The sequence below is a fragment of the Carlito syrichta genome, unplaced genomic scaffold (genome assembly GCF_000164805.1).
Source record: "Carlito syrichta isolate Samal-C Ts95f unplaced genomic scaffold, Tarsius_syrichta-2.0.1 Scaffold108870, whole genome shotgun sequence".
Lineage (NCBI taxonomy): Eukaryota > Metazoa > Chordata > Mammalia > Primates > Tarsiidae > Carlito > Carlito syrichta.
The window spans coordinates 150661-170403 of record NW_007052966.1 but is presented as its reverse complement, the minus strand read 5'-3'; the positions used below and the strand labels follow the sequence as shown (position 1 = coordinate 170403).

The window sequence follows — 19743 nt, the reverse complement described above, 5'->3', positions numbered from 1 at the left end:
TTCTGTTTTTGGTTGGGTTTATAGTTTTATAACCTTTGTGCCAAACCCAGCCATTTAAAAATACCTATTTTTTACCTGTCAGAAAAAAATATAAAATGGTCTGACCATAATCCCATGTAAAATGTATGCTGACAATTTTGAAAACAATTCTTAATTTATCAATAATTTTAAAGCTAGGTATTTATTAAAGATTTGCTTAAGTCACAGTAACCTAGAAAATATTTTACATCGTAATTTATGATCATTCATTTATTTATAACTCAATTTGGTACCATGTAGATGCAACATATAACATAATACATGTACCTATGAATAAACATATCCATACACATAAACACATGCAAAGCTGTTACAAACTCACCAGTTTATAAAAGGCAGTTGGATCCAAATTATATTTCTGACAAATTGGTATCTGTTTATATGGCTCAACTTCATTTGCTCTTATGGGTAATCTAATAAAGGCTGTGGCCCCAAGTTGTGGGTAAAACATTTTCCATGATGTTTTGATTTTTAAAACTGTAAGATCTTTTAACTTTTCTTTGATAGTTTCAAATGAATTTAGGGTTAAATTTTAAATGTTTGCTTTTTAGTTAGAACCGACTGTATTAATTACAAAAGAAGAACAAAATCTCTGAGTAGTGTTGAATTAGTAACAAATCTATCTGTTGTTTGCCTGTCTGGTTTGTTGGATTAGCATATGCAAGCAGAAAAGAATTTCAGCATATTCTTGTTCTTTCTCTCTCTCTCTCTTTTCTCTCAGTTTTTTTCTTTTGCCTTCTGCATGGCAGGAAATTTTTATGCTGGACAGAGATACCTTATATTATAGCTCTGGGCTTAAGGTTGTGAACTGTTTGATCTGAAATTCTAACCTTTATAAACATTTATCTAGTTATTTTTCTTTAAATTATTGCTGGTTCAATGAAGTATTCTATGTAAATGGAGGTTGCTGAATGTGTTTTACCAATGCCAGTGGAAGACTGGGACCATAAATAGTCTGGCAAAGCTTTCAATAAATCAATTAATGTCATTCATTAGTCTCAGTTTAGAGAAAATTTGTTGGATCTGAATTTTAATCTCAGGTCATTCTCATTCTGTAGTTGTCGTATTTGTTCCTATTTTTTCAGATTTAACTCTCTTTTGTGAGAAGGAAATGTGTGCATTGTGAAATTTCCAAAAAATCTCTGAGATATGTGGGAGCTGAGAGAACAAGCAAAAAGAAATGAGTTCAGATCACAAAGGTAGTCAGAGGAGGAGCAGTTGGAGGCAAATGGGAGAAAGACTCTGGTCTTTTGCAATTAAGAAGTAGTTTCAGATATTTTGTTTATCTCTTAAATGGGCACAAATTTTTTCTTTCAAAATTTCCTTTAAAAACTTTTAGGTGCTATTGGAAGTAAGTCACCCATTTAATTTGTCTGGTTCTAAAGACAGTTTGGTTTTTTTTCCATTTATGTGTGCAAATAAATCATTTTAGGCATTTTCAAAAGATCTCCATTTCAGCCATTGCTATTTATGACCATCCCAGATTAGGTAGATCCACTTATCTAAGCACTCGCAAGAGAAAGGACCATAAGAATTATACATAAGACCAACTGGTGTTGATTATAGATCGTGCTCCCTCTATTTTAGAACACCCACTTCTCATCTTAATTGTTCTGACTGAGAAAAGCTATAGTCTGTAGTGGAGCAAAAGTGTTCTCAGGCAGTCACTGAAGAAAGGCTGTCTTACCCTAAATCTCCAGGGAAACAATTCACAGAGTTTAGCCTATTTTACCCTGTCCTAGAATGCAACAAAAGTTTTAACCTTGAATTTGTAGCAGTAACTCTTGTTCTGAGAGAGTCGTTGTACTTCCTAGCTGAAGAGGAAGCCAGCTTCAGTAAACCAGATGGGAAGTTCTTTGATTTCAGGAGGAATTTATCTGTAGCATCCAGTAGGGGTATCCAAGTTTGGGGACACAGTATGTTTGTTGTGGGTATCTGCACAAAGATTGGAAGCATCACTGGATGGTCCAGGGAGGTCACTCAAAAGTCTGCCTACTAGACCATAATATTGACAGAAATTAAAGCTGTTGAGACAGAAATAATTTGATAAAGGTTTATTGGAAGCCAAATGTGAAGATTGATCCAAAAGGCACACAAAGCTGGGAGCATTCCAGAGTCTGTTACGAGATCAAAGGCTTTCATAAGAAAGTTTAGCAGAAGGAAAGGGGACTCCTCATATTGGAGGTGTCCTTTTCCATTAGTGGATACAATACAGATTGCAACATACAGGCTAAAATATCTACATACAAGACAATCAGTAAAACTTTATAATTCAGAAAAATATCAGCATCCTTTTCAATGTCAGTAGGTCATACATTAATCAGTACATCAACAATTTGAGGAATTCACAGTAAGATTCTTTACTGAAACATGATGTCACTATGAATCATGGTACTTCACTCAGAGAGGTTAATTTGGAAACCTGACAAATGTGACCTGTAGATTATCAAAGAGTTAGATTTTTTAAGCCAGCAATTCAGCGTGCTTTAGGAAAATAACTCTCATCAATAAAAAGGGGGATTTGGAGGAGGGAAAGATTATAGACAAGGAGTCCACAGCAGCTGTATCAGTTCCAGGTGAAGGTAAGGGAGGTTCTGAATGAAGGCAGTGATTAAGACAGTGGTTTTTAAAGACAGAGAGCAAAAAAGGGCAGACATTGAACTCAGAAACTGAAGTCAGAAGTATAATGGATTGTAGAGTAGAAAACCAAGCCTACTTTGCAAAAGAGGATGATACAAGATGCATGCACAGTAAATTAACTCACAATTGATATTTTGAGTGCTTACGATGTGACTAGAAGTACCATAAATACTGTACACATATTATTTTCACATAATCAAAATCCTTTGGAATTCTGTGAGCTACAGTACTTTATCATTCTTATTTTGAAGATCTGAAAATAAGAGGTTAAAAGAAACTTTCTCCGTGTCACATAACTGGCAACCAATAGTCCTGGGAGCTGAACTCCTCTTTGTATAATTCCAGACTGATTAATTTCTGGATTGTAGGATCCAGGATCCAACTGTATTCTTAGTCACTGCAGTTGTAAGATGGGGCTAAGGCCATTATTCCATTACTGAGAAGGAATGCCACAGCTTCAAGCGCCCAGCTCCTGCCTGTGCATCCACCATTACTTATCACAAGGTTGCTCCCGGAACCCCCTGCATATTGCCTTAAAATACAGAATAGAGATGTGAGACATTCAGTTATTCAGCCTTATGCAAAAAATGCTAATGTAACTGATTCCTATGGAATGATCTGTTTCAAGGTTTCATGAGTTTCAAGAGGAGATTGTTTTTTTAAAAAATAGCCTCTGGCCCGGCACAGTGGCTCACACCTGTAATCCCAGCACTTTGGGAGGCCGAGGCGAGATGATTGCCTGAATCCAGGGGTTCAAGACCAGCCTGGGCAACTTGGCGAGACCTTGTCTCTACAATAAATCAAAAAATTAGCTGGGCGTAGTGGCACGTGCCTTTAGTTCCAGCTATTTGGAAGGCTGAGACAGAAGGACCGCCTAACTTACCAAGAACCAATGAGCTGTGAAAACCATTCTAAATGGCAAACAATAATACTATTTCAGTTATGTTTAGTATTAGGCAGGAATAGTTACCATCACTAGACATATTTTATGTTTTTGGAGATAGTGCAAGCAAACAAAATGATTGGAATAAGAACTAGAAAATAAAGTAAAAAAACCCCTCCATTTCTAATAATATAATTCTATTGCTAAAATGCCTTATAAACTAATTAATTTTACAGTTTCTTAATATGGCTGAAAACATATGGATGCAGGGAAAATTCATAGCTTTTCACTAACATAAGTATCTAGAAGTGGAAAGGGAGAAAACATTCCATTCACCCTAAGAACAAAAAATATAAAAAGACATAGAATGAATCTAACAAGAAAACAAAACTTAGAGTAAAGCAAACTATAAAGCCTTACTAAAGATATTTTTCAAAAATTAAAGATATGATGTAATCTTAGGTAAGAAGACAATATTTAAAATGTTATTTCTCTTAAAATTGATGCCAAACTTTAATACAGCCCTAATTAGAACTCTGAAAAATCTTGTTTTGAAAATTTGACAGAATGATCTTAATTGTCATATATAAGAATAAACCCCTGAATACAGCCATGAAAAGTTTTAAAATGTATAGTAATGAATACCCTTTTTACCTGAAATGATAAAGACATTGTACTTAACTAAATAACAATAATAGCTAATACTTCTGAGTACTTGTTATGCAACAGGTATTGTAATTACTTATTGAATTTTAAATATCAACCATGAGAAGCTATAATTATGATTTCCATTTTACAAAGACATAAGAAATTAAGGAATTTTTAACATTTTCCATAGTCAGTAGTATAAACAGCATATGAATCACAGACTTCCTGAACCCACAGTTCAAAGTTAAAACTGTTAAACTGTAAGAAATAATATAGAATGCAGTGAAAGACTGAAGAATTCAGAAGGTTCCAACATAAATGAGTATTTGACATATTAAAAATACCAGAGGAGTGGTGGCACAATTAAAACACAGTGGTGCTTGACTAACTTTTTATCCACAAGGCCTCACTTAGAAGGTGAATTTTGAGGGGAAAAAAACCCAAAGAAATAAAAGATCTTGAGAATTTCAAGCAGAAGGAAAAGGAAGTACAAAGGCCTTGAGACTGGTATGTGCCTGTCTTGCTGCAGGAGGGTGCAAAGACTGTCATCGCTGGAGTGAAGGAGATTGAGGGAAGAATTATAGGAGATGGGAATAGAAAGCTAAGAAAAGACCAGGCCAGTAGAGCCTCCTGGCCAGTCAGGACTTTGGCTTTTACCCCGAGTAAGATGGGAAGCTGTGGAAGAGTTTCCAGCCAGGAGCTATGATTTACATATGTGAAAGATGGCCCTGACCACCTAGGAAAGCAGATAGAAGGCCATTCAATATCTTGAGAAAGAATGTCCATGCTTTAGATGAGGGTAGTGGCAGTGGGAAAGAGAGGAGTGGTTCTGAATATATTTTGAAGGTAAACCAATAATATTTTCTGACCACCTGAATGTAAAGTGTGTAAGTCAGAGAGAGAGAGAAGAGGTGTCTAAGAATTTGGCCTAACAACCAAGTGAGTGGAGTTGCCATTGTTTGAGATGAAGATCACAGGATCTGGCAAAGAGGGGGTGGAATAGAAGGGACTCGTCTTATTCTCGCTGACTTGAGATGCCCATTTGATGTCCAAGTAGAGATGTCAGGGAGACAGTTGGACAGACAAGTCTGAAGTTCAAAGTCAGGTCAAGTGCAGGTTCAGGCATTCTGGGTTGGAAACTTGGATGCTATAATCCTTAGCAGGCACATGCCTTTTAGAGTCATAAGACTGGATGATATCACCTAGGAAGTGAAGAGATTTGAATATTAATCCTTTGGTATGTCAACATTCAGAAGTCAGGGAAATGACGAAAAGTTCAAAAGAGCATGAAAAGAACCAATGAGGGAGGCCCAAGGAATGACGGTGATGTGTGTCCTGGAAGCCAGGGCTTTGAGGAGGAGAAAGTGGTCAATTGTGTCAGTAGCTTACAAGTTAGGACATTGAACAAAGGGGGCCTCTGCTAACCTCAAGAAGAGTAGTTTTGGTGGAGGAGTGGGGGTGAAAGCAGGACAGGAATGAGTGTAAGAAAGAATAGGAGAAAAATGAAAGCATAAAGAATACTTTCAAGGGAAGAGGATAGACAGTTTTCTAAAGATAAAAATCATCTTTGTCTCAACATGAATAGCCCTCTCTCAAATGCAACCACAAGCAGGGAAACATGAACTAAACTATCAATGAGGCAGCACTTTATATTCTTAAGGGGATCGACATCCAAGAAAAAATACTTTATGCTTTCAGAGAAAGGAAGAAAGGACGCACTCATACATTGTAATGGGAATGAAAATTCTGAAACTTTTTTGGAAAGCAATTTGGCAATATCTATTTACTTTTAAAAAAATTTGTACATTGTCAATCCCGCCCTTAGATATCTGTCCTGTCATTTTTTTTTTTTTTTTTTTTTTTTGAGTTGGAGTCTCACTCTTGTCAACCAGGCTGAAGTGCAGTGGCACGCTCACAACCACCACAGCCTCAGCCTGCTGAGCTTAGCCTCCTTCCACCTCAGCCTTTCAAGTACCTAGAACTACAGAGGCACACCACCAAGCCCAATTAGTTTTTGTGATTTATTGTAGAGACAAGGTCTCACCAAGTTGCCCAGGCCGGTCTCCCAGTCTCAGGCAATCCTCTCACCTCTGCTTCCCAAAGTACTGGGATTACAGACTGAGCCACCAGACCTGGCGTTTAAAGTCAAACATATGTTAATAAAGATACATAGGAACCTTTATTATTACATTGTTTATAGTAATAGCTCACTGGAAACACTTCTAGTCAATCCTCATTATTCACTGCTTCCATATTTGCAAATATACCTAAGTGATACAAATTTATCTGTAAGTCCCAAGGTAGTACTCATGGCACTTTTGCAGTCATGCTTGGGCACAGTGGCAAAATATTTGAGTTGTCCAATGTTTGCATTCCTAGCTAAAGTGGAGCAAAGCAATATTCTGCTTTTTTGTTTCAATTGTTATACTGTAAACAACTGTGCTTTTTGTATTCTATTTAGTGCCACAATTTATGCATGTCCATGCTTTATGTTGGTGATTTTACTATTTAAAATAGCCACCAGACATCCTAATGAAGTACTATACAGTGCTCCAAGTGCACAATGGCTGTGAGTGCCTTACAGAGAAAATACATGCTTTAGATAAGCTTTTCTCAGGCATAATTTATAGTGCTGATGGCCATGAGTTCAATGTTAATATATCAACAATATGCATTCAATAAGGTGTCTTTGAACAGAAACACACATAAAACAAGGTTATCTGTTGATCAATTGACACCAGACTTTCAACCAGAGGTTCAAAGGAACCTAACCTTGAAACTCCTCTAGGATCAGCGGTTCAGTATTCACTAATTCAGTATGTGTGGTGACATCATAAAACATAACTGCCATAAATATCAAGAATGGATTATTACTTTTTGGTAAGAATTGAGTGAGCAAATTAAGGTATATCTCCAGGTGTGGACCATGGGATATTGTGAAATCTTTAAAGATCACAAATTCTAGGGAATCCAATTTCTTGGGAGTCATTTCCTTAAGGTATTGTTGCATGATAAAACCAAGGTGCAAAGATATATAATATAATGTCATTCCTAACTCTTGTCATATTTCTATGTGTTTTCATGAGGTTGTCTGAGCATGTATAGAATGATTATACTAGGTTGACAAGGAAGGGCTTTTTAGGGTAGGCACTGGTGTCTGTGTAGCAGTGTCCTTACAGTGCAGAGGGCAGAATGAGTTAAAAGGAAACAGCATGGTTGATGATATCATTTATGTAGAATGACTTACATATACACAATGGAATATTACACAGCCACAAAGAAGGACAAAATTATGAACTTTGCAGCAGCTTGGATGAACTTAGAGTCTATAATATTCAGTGATCTATCACAGAAACAAAGAACTGAGTGCCACTTGTTCTCACTCATAAGTAGACCCTGAACAATTATCCTAATACTATAAGAAAGGGATTGGGGGAAGTGGGAAACTGTCAGGGGAGTGGCAGGGTTGGGGGCACACTTCATCTATAAGCATACCTGATCTCAAACCAGGTGAAGTGGGGACCAAAGTGAGGCCCAAACTTTACCTGTACAAGGACCATTTGTATACCTAACCCTAAATTGTACCCCGTATCTTTAAAATAAAAATAAATTTACAGGGAAAAGTGATAGTTAGGGCTCTATACACTGACTTGTAAGACTGCCCATAATAAAGCAAAAGCAAGCTGCAAAATAATGTGTATAATGTGACTCTGCTGAATAAATGCTTCTAAGTATTCATATGAGTGATTTAAAAGGTCTTTAAATATATCAAGAGGTTAGAGTCTTGTGGGAAAAGATTATTTGTTTTTAATGCTTATATCTTTGTATTTGTTTCAATGGGTGAAATAAGTATGTTTTGCTGAAATTTGAATAAAATGCAAACAAAATGTGGAAAAGCATCAGTTAACTAAATATTGTTCAGTTAACAAAGAACAGATCTAACTATTTTAGTATGTCCTATTTATCCAAAATTTTAAAATGACACCCTCAGGCAATGTTTTATTACAAGATCCTGACTTGTTATATGCAATACTTATAAATTCTTGTTTTTGTTTTTCCATTCCAGGAATCATTAAGAGCCATCAGATATGAAATATCTCCAGATAAAGAATATGCACTTTTTTCATATAATGTGGAACCAGTGAGTACTACCCTTTTCTGTCTACAAAAGAATTGTTTCTTTATTCTAATGCCTCATTAAGTATATTTTCTTGAATCTTATTTCTTAGTGATCTTTAAAAACTGAAATATTTTGTAGGTCTCTTTTGTATGTCATACTGCCACCTAGGAGAGAGGAAAGGTAACTGTGGAGCAGAAAAAAAAAGTCATTCATTTGGGGATCTTTCATAGGCTTTTTGTAAGGAGATTGTGAGAACTTCTCTTTTATAGAGACTTATTTTACCCTTTTATGCAATTAATTTTCTTGCCATTTGTTTCTCAGTCAAACCATAAATTTTATCCTAAGAACAAAAAGTAACTGCCAGGTTCTCCCAAAAGTAAAATAATATGTTAATAATCTCCTGGCCATCATGATATTCTAGTGCAGAGTTGAAGCTAGTACTTTCATTATGCAAATCCCTTTTTTAGCACTTCTTGTATATGAGCCTCGCATAAAATTTCACCAGAATTTTCTGTAAAATCTCACCATGGGCTTCAGTAGCAGTATAAAACTTCCTAAGCCAGGGTCTTTTTCCCCCCTCTTTAATTTTTATTTAACATGCTGTTATTTTAAAACTCACTTTGGTTCTTTAATTTTAAATAAGCTAAGAGGTGAAATTTATTTGTATAAGTGAAGCAGATGTTCAGTTTATAAGAGATAAGCAACTTCAGAAATGGCATTTTAGGGACTTCATTCTCTGACAAATAAGATAGAGTCTACTGCCTTTCTAGTTTTTCTGAGATCATTCTAATTAGAGTTTCCTGATGCTTCTGTGAAGTATCATGACACCTGCATTGTAATTCAGGTCAGAATGGCTCTTTGGTGAGTTTGAGAGAATCTCCTCTGGCATGAGGTGAGCAAGCTTTTTGATTTACATGCCATTGGGAAAGCTTGGGGATTGGTTTGCATGGAGATGCAAGTTCAATTCTGAATTTTTAAAATTTATTTTAAAAGTTGACTTGACAATTGGATTATTTATTGGAGATATTAACTATTCTTCCACTTTAGATTTTTTGAACTCGATTCCAGTTTTGCATTTTTCATCTTCAAATATTCATTCTATAAAAGTTTTCTTTTTTTTCCATCTAAATTCTTTAGAACAATTGGGCACCTTTATCTATTTGATTGAGATCAGTGTGTGAACTAGACACTCTAATAGGCTTGGGACTCTACATTTCCTATGGCCAACCCTAAACTTGTCCCTTTAAGCTTCCAGCTCCTGGGAATGATGTTGACGAATCATAGACATTTCAGCTCCCTTCATCACCCCTGGAAACCACCAAAAATATAATCATCACAACTGAATGAGAGAAAAAGCTCAGCAGATATTTGAAAGACTTTCATAGATGTGTTCTGGGTTGCCCCAGGAGACACAGCTAACACTTGTATGAAAAAAGCATCGAAAGACAGATTTTAGGTTTTCCTACTAGAAAATCTTTTAATCACGGTAGCACCCCAACAGGGTCATGGGGAAGATTATGAGGTAATGAGCATCCTGCTCCTAGAAGCCCTCAAAACAAAGTTGTATATTTGTTGTGCAGGGTGTGACAGAAAAGGTCCCCACACCCACATTTGGAAGAGGCATGCTCTCACTGACAAAGCTGTGATTCTGTGCATGGTCCAATTCTCCACCAGTTTCCTGCTTCCCTCCCATTGTTCCATTTGAAAGCATGCCCTGGGATTTCGCAGAACCAGTAACAGTCTTAGTAAAGATTATCTTGCTAAACGTGAGTCTTCCCATGTAGAACACTGGCTGTAAATAGGAACCTTGAAATAACCCTTTTCCTTCTGCAACCTTTGTCAGCATTTGCAGAAAGACTATTCAGTATGTTTTCTCAACATAAGGAACACATAGGAAATTTGGAGTGGGTTTATAGAAATGGATGATAAAATATTGAAAATAGAAATTGACGCTTTTAGCTTGAATAAAAGAAGTAACCCTTAATAGTTTTCAAGTACTGAGCAATATTCTCTGTTCTTCTGAAGGAAAAATTGTAAGGGAAGAAGGTTGGGATTCAAATTCTTGAGAATTTGGAGTTAGATATTAGGAAGAACTTCCTAACTGGATAACTAAGATGTAAATGATTTTAGAAAAGAAGGTTGAGTTTCAGGGAAAGAGTTTAGTTCTGTAATTGTGGAATAAGTAAAATAGATCAGGACTTCTTAAGCTGTGTTTAGTATCAGTAATTATTATTAGTGGAATTATATAGACAGTATAACAATCAATTATTTAATAATATAATGTATAATAATTAATAGTAATTATACTTGGGTTTTTAAAAGTAAATATTTCATATTCAAATACATTTGAAAACTCTACAGTTAGATAAATTTCTTGAATTTTTTTATATTCTCATGAGAGTTACACAGGATTTCTTGGGTGAGTGTTACAATATGTGATCCCAGTTTAATTGTAAGGAAACTAGAATTTCTTCTTTGGATCTGTGTTCATCACATGCTTATGTGTGTATCTCAAAGGCAGCTAATGTAACTTGTTTATATGAACCAACTCAACTTTTCATTGAAAAGAATATCATAAAGATGTTTGAGTATAAACCAACTGTCTAATTACTAGACAGCTTTCATTTATTTGAGTAAATATTTCAGTACATTTAATAAATGTTGCAATAAAATTTCAGCATATTGTGTTACCATTGCACTAAAAAAATCCAAATATTCCACATTACATCAGGGTAATTATCATCTTTTCAACCCCTGCTTCTCCATACTGTCTAACCCAAAACAGTGAACTTGGAAGTCAGATAACCAAAGGTTCAAGTGCTAGTTCTGATGCTCACCAGCTGTGTTTGCTTGAGCAATCAACTGAGCCTTATGCAGTGCATCTTGAAGCCATTTCCCTGCAGGACAAAAAAGGAACTATTTATCCCTTGGTTTCTATCTTCTGTGGGTGAAAGGTGACTCAATGAATGTCAGCTCCCCCCACTTCCAGGACGCACATGTTTGAGCACAGAGTGATTCCATCTATGTGGCCAGGACTGAATGTAAGGATCTATCCAGTTGCATCGGCACAAAGTTGAGTGAAGCCTACATGAAACCAGCCACCTCAACAGTGGCTTGAGTAAAAGTGGGTAAGTGTTGTCCAGCGCAGCATGGGTGGTGACAGAAAAGAGTCACCAAGAATAGATAATCTAGGAGTTTGGATACAAAGAGTAGAGCGGTAACTTAAGGAGATTTTCCTTAAGAGCCATAGGAGAGATTTTTTTAAAGTTTAATTTTTATAACATATATCGTGTGTCTCTTCCTCTCATTTATTGACAAATTGCAAGGTTGTATTATTTCCCAGTTGTTCACTATAGACTAGTTTCATTTGCCCATTTGTACATTGTCAGCTACTCAAAGAGAGGAACAGTTGTGTGTGTGTGTGTGTGTGTGTGTGTGTGTGTGTGTGTAAGCACACTTGTGCATGCACATGCTTTATCTCCTGTCTACTCCTTCCCCTCAGGACTGAGCACAGGATCATCTGTGTACATTGGGGTACTGAACCAAATATGTTTGTGGTATATATAGTCTCTCTGAATTTCTTTTTTTTAAATTTTTACGTTAAAGATATTGGGTACAATTCAGGGTTAGGTATACAGATAATCATTGTGCAGGTGAAATTTGAGCCTCATTTTGGTCCCCACATCACCTGGTTTGAGATCAGGTACTTTTATTGATGAAGTGTGCCTCCCTGCTCCTCCCCTAGCAGTTTCTCCTCTCTGAATTTGTTAGCACTAAAGATGCAATCCAAGTTCTTGAAATTCTAACAAATGCACACACACTGTGTAATAAAAGAAAAAGGCCTCGGTTGTAAAATATCTTAGAAACATTCTGTGCTTACTCTAAAAATGTGAGATCATGCTAATTAGCATAGTTTTTTCTACTAAACTCTTCTGATACTACTAAGTTTTTATCTTGGCTAGCATCCTTGAACATAAATTAACTAATTTTAACTATGTCAATCCTATGTTTTATTGATAGCCTCAAAATTACCCTTTAAATAAATATGTAAATATATAAATTATCGAGTAGATTTGAAAAAGAGTAAACCCAAGCATCATTTTCCATTTCTTCAGGTGTCAGAAACCTATAAGTCCATAAGTGTCTGAAATAAGGAAAATAATACACAATATCATGCTTTTATGTACATGGTCCAAGCTTTATAGTTGCAAAGTGTGTCTGTTTACACCATCTTATTTTATCTCAAAAGATTATTCCTGCCCCCAAAAGCCAATGTTTGCTAAGTGAATTTTATTTTGTTTATTTTATATATAAAATTTTATACATTTCTCAATGTACAGTTTCTGAAAGAGTTTCTTGTTTGTTGTTGTTGTTTTTTGGTTTTTTTTGGTTTTGTTTTTGTTTTTTTGAGTTGGAGTCTCACTCTGTCACCCAGACTGGAGTGCAGTGGCATGCTCCTGGCCACCACAGCCTTGACCTGCTGGGGTTCGGTGATCCTTCCACCTCAGCTTTCCAAGTAACTGGAACATCAGGCATGCACTACCATGTCTGGCTAATTTTTTGATTTATTGTGGAGATAAGGTCTTGCCAAGTTACCCAGGCAGGTCTCAAACCCGCGAGCTCAGACAATTCACTCACCTCGGCCTCCCAAAGTACAGGATTCCAGGCTGAGCCACCGAGCCCGGCCTGAAGAATTCTCTTGAAGATAAGTTAGATGTTGAGGAAATGTTGTTGTTGTTTTTTTTTTATTTGAAAACTTCATTAACTATAACTATAGTAAATAGGGAAAAATTCCCTAAGACAATCTTACCTAATTAGAGCAGTCATGCTACTTCATACTCAGATATATTTGACAAATATGAAATGTTTCCAAAACTCTTTTGAGAGAAGGAAAATGAATTTAAAATGCAACATCTTAGATCACTTAAAAATACTAATATATTTTATGACATTAAAAGAGGAAAGAGAACTTAAATCTTGAAAATATTCTTCCTGAATCATAACTAAAAGATCCAATGGAAACTTGTGAAGAATTTCATTGCAATGTTTAAAGGAGTTAATTGGTATAATTGTTCATATAGCCAGCAGAACATTCTGGTTCAAAAAAATTCTGTCCAAATTATGGTCATATTTTAGAATGTTGTCCTAAAATCCCCATCAATCACACAGCCATTCAGTTACAAAATGGGTTGATACACATCAACCAATCTGTTGTTATCCCTTGCTGCATGACGGAGTGCCACCAAACTTAGTGGCTTAAAGCAAACAACATGTATTAACTCACAGTTTCTGTGGGTCAGACATGTGGGCTCTGTATCTTTGGACACAGAGTCTTTCAGAAAGCTGCAATCAGAATGTGTCATCTGGCTTCTTTTATCTCAAAGTTCAACTAGAGAAGAATCTGCTTCCAAGCTTACTTGTGGATGTTGACAGGGTTCGGGTCTCTCCTTAGAGATTGGTCCTGCTCAGTCCTGAGAAAAGATGGTTTGACACCGAGCTTTTCATTGCAAGAATTTGAACCAGTTTTCACATTCGATAGATTCTTACTCTTTTCCTTCTGTTGTAGTGAACAGATACAGCCCATTTTGCCACCTAAGGGACTGTGAAAATTATAATTTATGTAAAGCTTGAAGAACCCCCTGACATAGATAGGGCTGATCAAAAACATTTGATGAGGTGAACCCCAACTGAATTCCAGAATCTTCCATGAACCCATCAGATCAAGTAACCCATTTATCTATATCTTAATAACATTTTATAAATAGTTTGAGACTATAAATGTAATATAAGGGATTCATTATAAATTATTGGGCCCATACTACAGACTGAATTATAACTGCTATAATCAATTCAGGTAGTTCTAGGTATACGAGTTCCTGTGCAACCAGAAATATAACTATTATTATAGTGTGGTTCTGATGTTTAACACCATCTCTTGTTCATTATGAGAGCTGATGAAATCTTTGTCCAGGAGTGGCTAAAGGAAACATATTTTTCAAATCTCATGCTATTGGACTAGTTCTTTCTACACTGTCTACGGGGCATTTTCTGCACCCATCCTCTGGGAACCAGCAGATCCAATGGCTCATGCTGGATGAATCTTTTGCACATTCCCGTAGATGAAGGCTACTATCAGAATTGCAGGGAGTTCTCTATCTTTGTCTGCAGTTACCTTAAGGGCAAACTGAAGAGCAGAGTCTCTGTGTGGTGTTTCTTCAGGGACTGCTGTTGTTGCTGCAATTAGCCCAGCAGCTGCTGCGGCAGTAGGAGGTGAGTCTCACCTTTGGCGGGTTATCCCTCTTCCTCTCTGAGAAGGTAATGAATAACCAGAAATGCATCCCAGAAATGCATCCCACACCCCATCAACATTGCTCAGAGGCTCCCTTTTTCTGTGATGAATGTCTGTGTCTCAATTCCAAACATCTGTCCTTAGCAGCCAAACCTATAAACAGTTCAGACTATTTTGTAAGCACCTTGATATTTTGCTCTTGGACTACATAAGGCCTAGTTCTCTGTGACTCTTACCATATTAGATTACTGAAAATGGTCATTGATTTTTGAAATGTGTATTTTTACATAGCTATTAGCTAAGCATGACACATATGGTTTCACAATGTTGTAGAAACCAAATAACATGTCCAAGTTGTTGATAAATGATTTAAAGACTCAGTCCGTGTAATGCTTTGTAAGATAATGCTGATGTGAGTTCCTGTTCATCATAAACTTGTCTCATGTTGTGGACCTGACCAGCAGCCTCGGAAGGGAGAAATCCTTTCTGTTCTTGAAGCTCACTGGCTGTTGTTTGGTTTTTGTTCTTGAAATTATACGTTTTTTGTTTTAAGGTTTTTTTCGTTGTTTTTGTTTTTGAGTCTCACTCTGTTGCCCAGGCTAGAGTGCAGTGGCATGCTCACGGCCACCCCAGCATCGACCTGCTGGCTTCCAGGAATCCTTCCACCTCAGCCTTCCAAGTAGCCAGAACTACAGGCGTGCGCTACCACACCCAGCTATTTTTTTTTAAATGTATTTATTGTAGAGACGAGGTCTCACCGAGTTGCCCAGGCTGGTCTTGAACCCGCGGGCTCGGGCAATCCACTCGCCTTGGCCTTCCAAAGTGCTGGGATTACAGGCTGAGCCACCGAGCCCAAATGGAAATTATTGGTTTTTAGGAGGGTTTGTTTTGTAGTTTTTTTTGTTGTAGTTGTATTGTTTTAACACAAAACTGATATGCACATAGTTTTTTGCTTTGTTTTATTTTTATGTATATTTCTTTTCAGATTTTGGAGCTAAATTTAAAAGCACAAACTTAGGCATAGAAAAATGTAGCCCAAACAATGTCTCTCTCTCTCTCTCTCTCTATCTCTTGCTGTGTGTGTGTGTGTGTGTGTGTGTGTGTGTGTGTGTGTGTTGCTCTGGCTAGAGGGGAGAAATAGAGGATTTTAGTTACCTGAAGCATTCCATGGGTCAAAAAGTTTAAGGACTGATGCTTTTGAGTATAGTTTCTGCAGAGTACTTGAAATATTTATTGGTATCCTGGGGTGCAACAAAAAGAGGCATTTTGGGCATAGCCACAGGCAGGAGATGAGTCCTAATGAGACGGCACGTGCAGGTTTGGCCTGCAGTCTGAGGGACTATAACAAGTGCTAGCCTATGTTTGTGACTTGTGGAGCTCATAAAACACCTTACCTACTACCACTACACTCCGGAACACCACTTCAAGTCAGTTGCCTGCTAATTGGTCTCTCTGCTTCTCTCTTGCCCCTGTCCCAGCTGGTCTCCATGGCATTGCCAGAATGATTTTTTGAACAGGTAAATCAGGTAGCATCCTTGTCTGCCACCATCACCTCATACTAGAGGTATAGAATGCTCACTCTCCACACCGTTCACTCCATACTCCACCAGCCACAGCGATCTTCCTGCATGACTCATACCTGCCACATCCCTTCCAACCTTGGGACCTTTGAACTCACTTCACCCTCTCTCCCAGGAAGATTCAGGCCTGTGGACATTGCACTTTTTTGTAGTAGGAAGGAAATAATGATGTCAGAAGTTTTGTTTGTTGGCTTGGTGGTAGAAGGATCATTGAATTTCTTTCCTTGCAACCTATTACTTTTTCCAATAAATTTTGAGATCGCATAATTTGTTCGAGTGATGGTGAAGGGGTGGTTGAATATGAGGGAGTGAGTTCTGAAGAAAGAAAAGTATGAGATAGTGTCAGAAGGACAGCAACCCTCCCCTAAAAATACAGGGGGAATATGGGGGCTCATGGAGATTTGTAATGAGGAGTGGGGGAACAACCCAGACGGCCCAGCTATGCTTTTCTCCAGGAATATTTAACCGCTCACACATAGTCCATGGTTGGTGTCAATAGTAGCTGGGAATTTGGCAGGTGAGTTAAAGGTATTTTCAAAGATGTGATTATCACTACAGGTCATGGAAACTCACCTGGTCATGGGGGAATATGAAGCCACAAGGGGCCATGGGTAGAAAATGGTGGCATCAGTGGATTAACGGTATTGCCTTGGGTCAGAAATCCAAGGTGGTGGGAAAGCTTCAGCAAAGATGGTGGAAAGATAGAGTGTGGCTATCAGAAGGTAAGTGTGGGTGATACAGCTAGTGCTTTGTAGTGATGAGGTTAATGGTATAAATTAAAAGACAATGAGGAGTCAAGGAGCTTGAATAAGGTATGCTGGGGGATGCAGAGGGGGCATAGGGCCTCAGAGACCCCAGAGACTCACAAAGAGTGGAGGAGCAAGGACTTGCGATGGGCATGGGGAAGGACCCCCCATTCCATCTTCTAGTCTTTCAAAACAACATGGGATGACAAGAGTAGAACGCACCTCCACAGAAGAGAAGCTGAGACCTACTGAGAGCTAGGCCTGTGTACAGACAGAAGGTGAAAGGGGAAGCATTCAGGAACAGTCAGCAGATAAGAAGTGGCTGCTAACCAAAGGGCAGGTGTTTCAGGGGATACAGTGAAAATCTGGGAAGTGAAAAATAGGTCAAGACTTGGGTCCTACAAGCCAACGTGGAGCATCTGTGAAGACAGAGCTGAAGAGAAGCAACTTCAGTGATAATATAATAGACCAGCTAATAGAGGGTCTCCGAGTCATCTAAATTAACCAGTGAAGCTTGTGTAATTGGTAATAAAAGAAATGAAGAAATATAAATGAAGAGAAAAGTGAGTTTCCTGAGTGAGAGATGAGATAGAGAACACTTAATTGCTTTTATTATGGATGGCCATCATTGTAATGTAGTGAAGGAAAAAAACGACACAAATTCTTTTTGAAAGATTTGTTCTTCAGTTTCAATTTAGCAGTTCATTATTGTGGGAAGCTCGTTAGCAGCAATTATATGCAGAGGCTCAAAACTGATTGATATGGACCAAGCTCCTGAAGCTTTCTGAACAACAATTAGGCTTAGAGACTTTTACTGTGTATCATTCTCTCTACTTTATAATGATAGCACTTTCATACTACTAAAAACTGTAGGGATTAATCATTGTTATAAGTTAGGGCCAGTTCCATTTGTGATTGTGGGCTCCAACCACTGTCAAGAAAATGATTTAACAAAATGTTAAGATGTCATCTAGAGCATTACCAATAATATCACATGTCACCATTTTAGCCCAGGGGTAAAATTAGAAAATCCATTTCTAGAGACAGGCTAGGACATGCTTTGCTTTTCTTCCTGGCAACTAAAACCATTATTTGTAGTGGCAAATAGACTTTTCAGAATTCTCATTTTCAAAAGTTCATTGTGTCCCCTCTTCTTTCTTTGTGTTTTCCACAAGAAGTAAGCTTCATCATTTGAAAAGTTCTCTGTGCACAGCATAGAAAGTGCCTGGGAACGTTTTAGTGTTAGCAAACAGTAGGTTTTCATTTTCTAATTGTCTCTTTTCCACCTTACAGGGTTGCTTTACTCCTAAGAGTTTATTATCGCAAGAAGTCTTAGCCTGAGAAAAGGAGCCTCCAGTGCTTCTCTGGCAGGCAGCATGCAACTTTGCCCAGCGACAGTAAGGTTTGGCAGGATGTAGTGATACATCTGCTATGACTGAACTTTGGGCCAAGTTTATAACCACAGTTTTTGAATCTGTGGAAACTAATAAGCACAAGTGATGAGCTGCTTGAATGATTTCTAAATGAGGTGCCTCCTTGGGTCTCTCAGTGACTTATCTCTACTGGTTGGTGGTACCAATTTAAGAGATGTCAGAGTGTCTGTGTGTACATTATTTTCCTCTCATGTGTGTATGTGCACACCATGTGTATGCCTGTCCATGTGACTGGGTGTGCACATACGTGTGAAAAGGAAGTAAGCAGTGAATATTTTGTCACTAAAGCAGGGAGATGGCTGGAAGGAGTTTGCAGTTATTCTTCCAACAGCACTGCAATCTGCTACATAATTAAGAAATTAGAAACTGGAAAAATAGTAATTCTTTTAAGTAGAGGGAGCATTAACAATGGCTAGGCATTATTCCATAATCTAACTCTCCACCTAAGCTACATATACAGAGCTCGAGAGGCTCTGAATTATTTCTGGTTGACATGACAGCTACCAGAGATAATCAAAAGAAAAAAATCTACTATTTTCTTAACATTGGAATGTTAATATACAGGTACCAAAATTCATGAGTAGATTTGGTAGATATCTAGCTCTGATTAAATGATATATTAGATGAGGAAAAAAGGAATTAGTGGAATCATCCAGTATTTTGATTTACAAAATATTAAAATAGTGTTACTTGCTTGCCCCTGCCCTAAATTAAACCAATTGTTTTGACAACCTCAGAGCCCACAAAGTGTTTTTAAAAGCCATGTAAGACAGAGAGGAGCAAACAGGCAGATGGGGAGAGGGGAGACAGACTCTCAGGTGCCAATGCCGTCACAGGTATTTAAATATTTCCTCTGAGCCCTGAGGGAAAACTTGAAATGAAACCAAGAAAGGTTTAGGAGCATGGGAGCTGTTTCTACACCATAGTACTCCCCATGTGCATTGATGGGAGAAGAGATAGGCAGAGACTCACTAAGGAGGGCAAATTATCAAGATGACCTTTGGGACACTTGGGCAAATGTAGATTAAATTCTTTGTACATCCTGGAACAAAATCTTTGAAAAAGAGAACATGCTTTCTGGAATAAGCCTCATTGTCAGATGCTAAGTTTTCAAGTTAGAAGAGCCCTGGATTTTCTGGCAGGGTGAATCCTGTGTATTGGAGGGAATGGGATTGAGTGGAGGGCAACCATTAGAAAGGCCACAAACCAAGTTCTCTCTCCCTCTAACACATACACACACACACACACACACACACACACACACACACACACACACACACAAATTAAAACTGTTCATTTATTGCTCTTAATGTATTTCCCACAACTTTGACCATTGACAAATTTCTTTTTTTTTTTTTTTTTTAG

General features: G+C 37.6%; 1 protein-coding gene across 1 annotated transcript in view; it reads left to right on the top strand.

The window, feature by feature from the left end:
* The window catches only part of LOC103271023 (dipeptidyl aminopeptidase-like protein 6), a 416180-nt gene that overhangs the window by 273916 nt on the left and 122521 nt on the right, over positions 1–19743 (top strand). The window contains exon 5 of the mRNA XM_008068506.2: positions 8277–8351. Within this exon, the coding sequence (XP_008066697.2) occupies positions 8277–8351 (75 nt within the window). The remainder of the gene's footprint in view (positions 1–8276; positions 8352–19743) is intronic.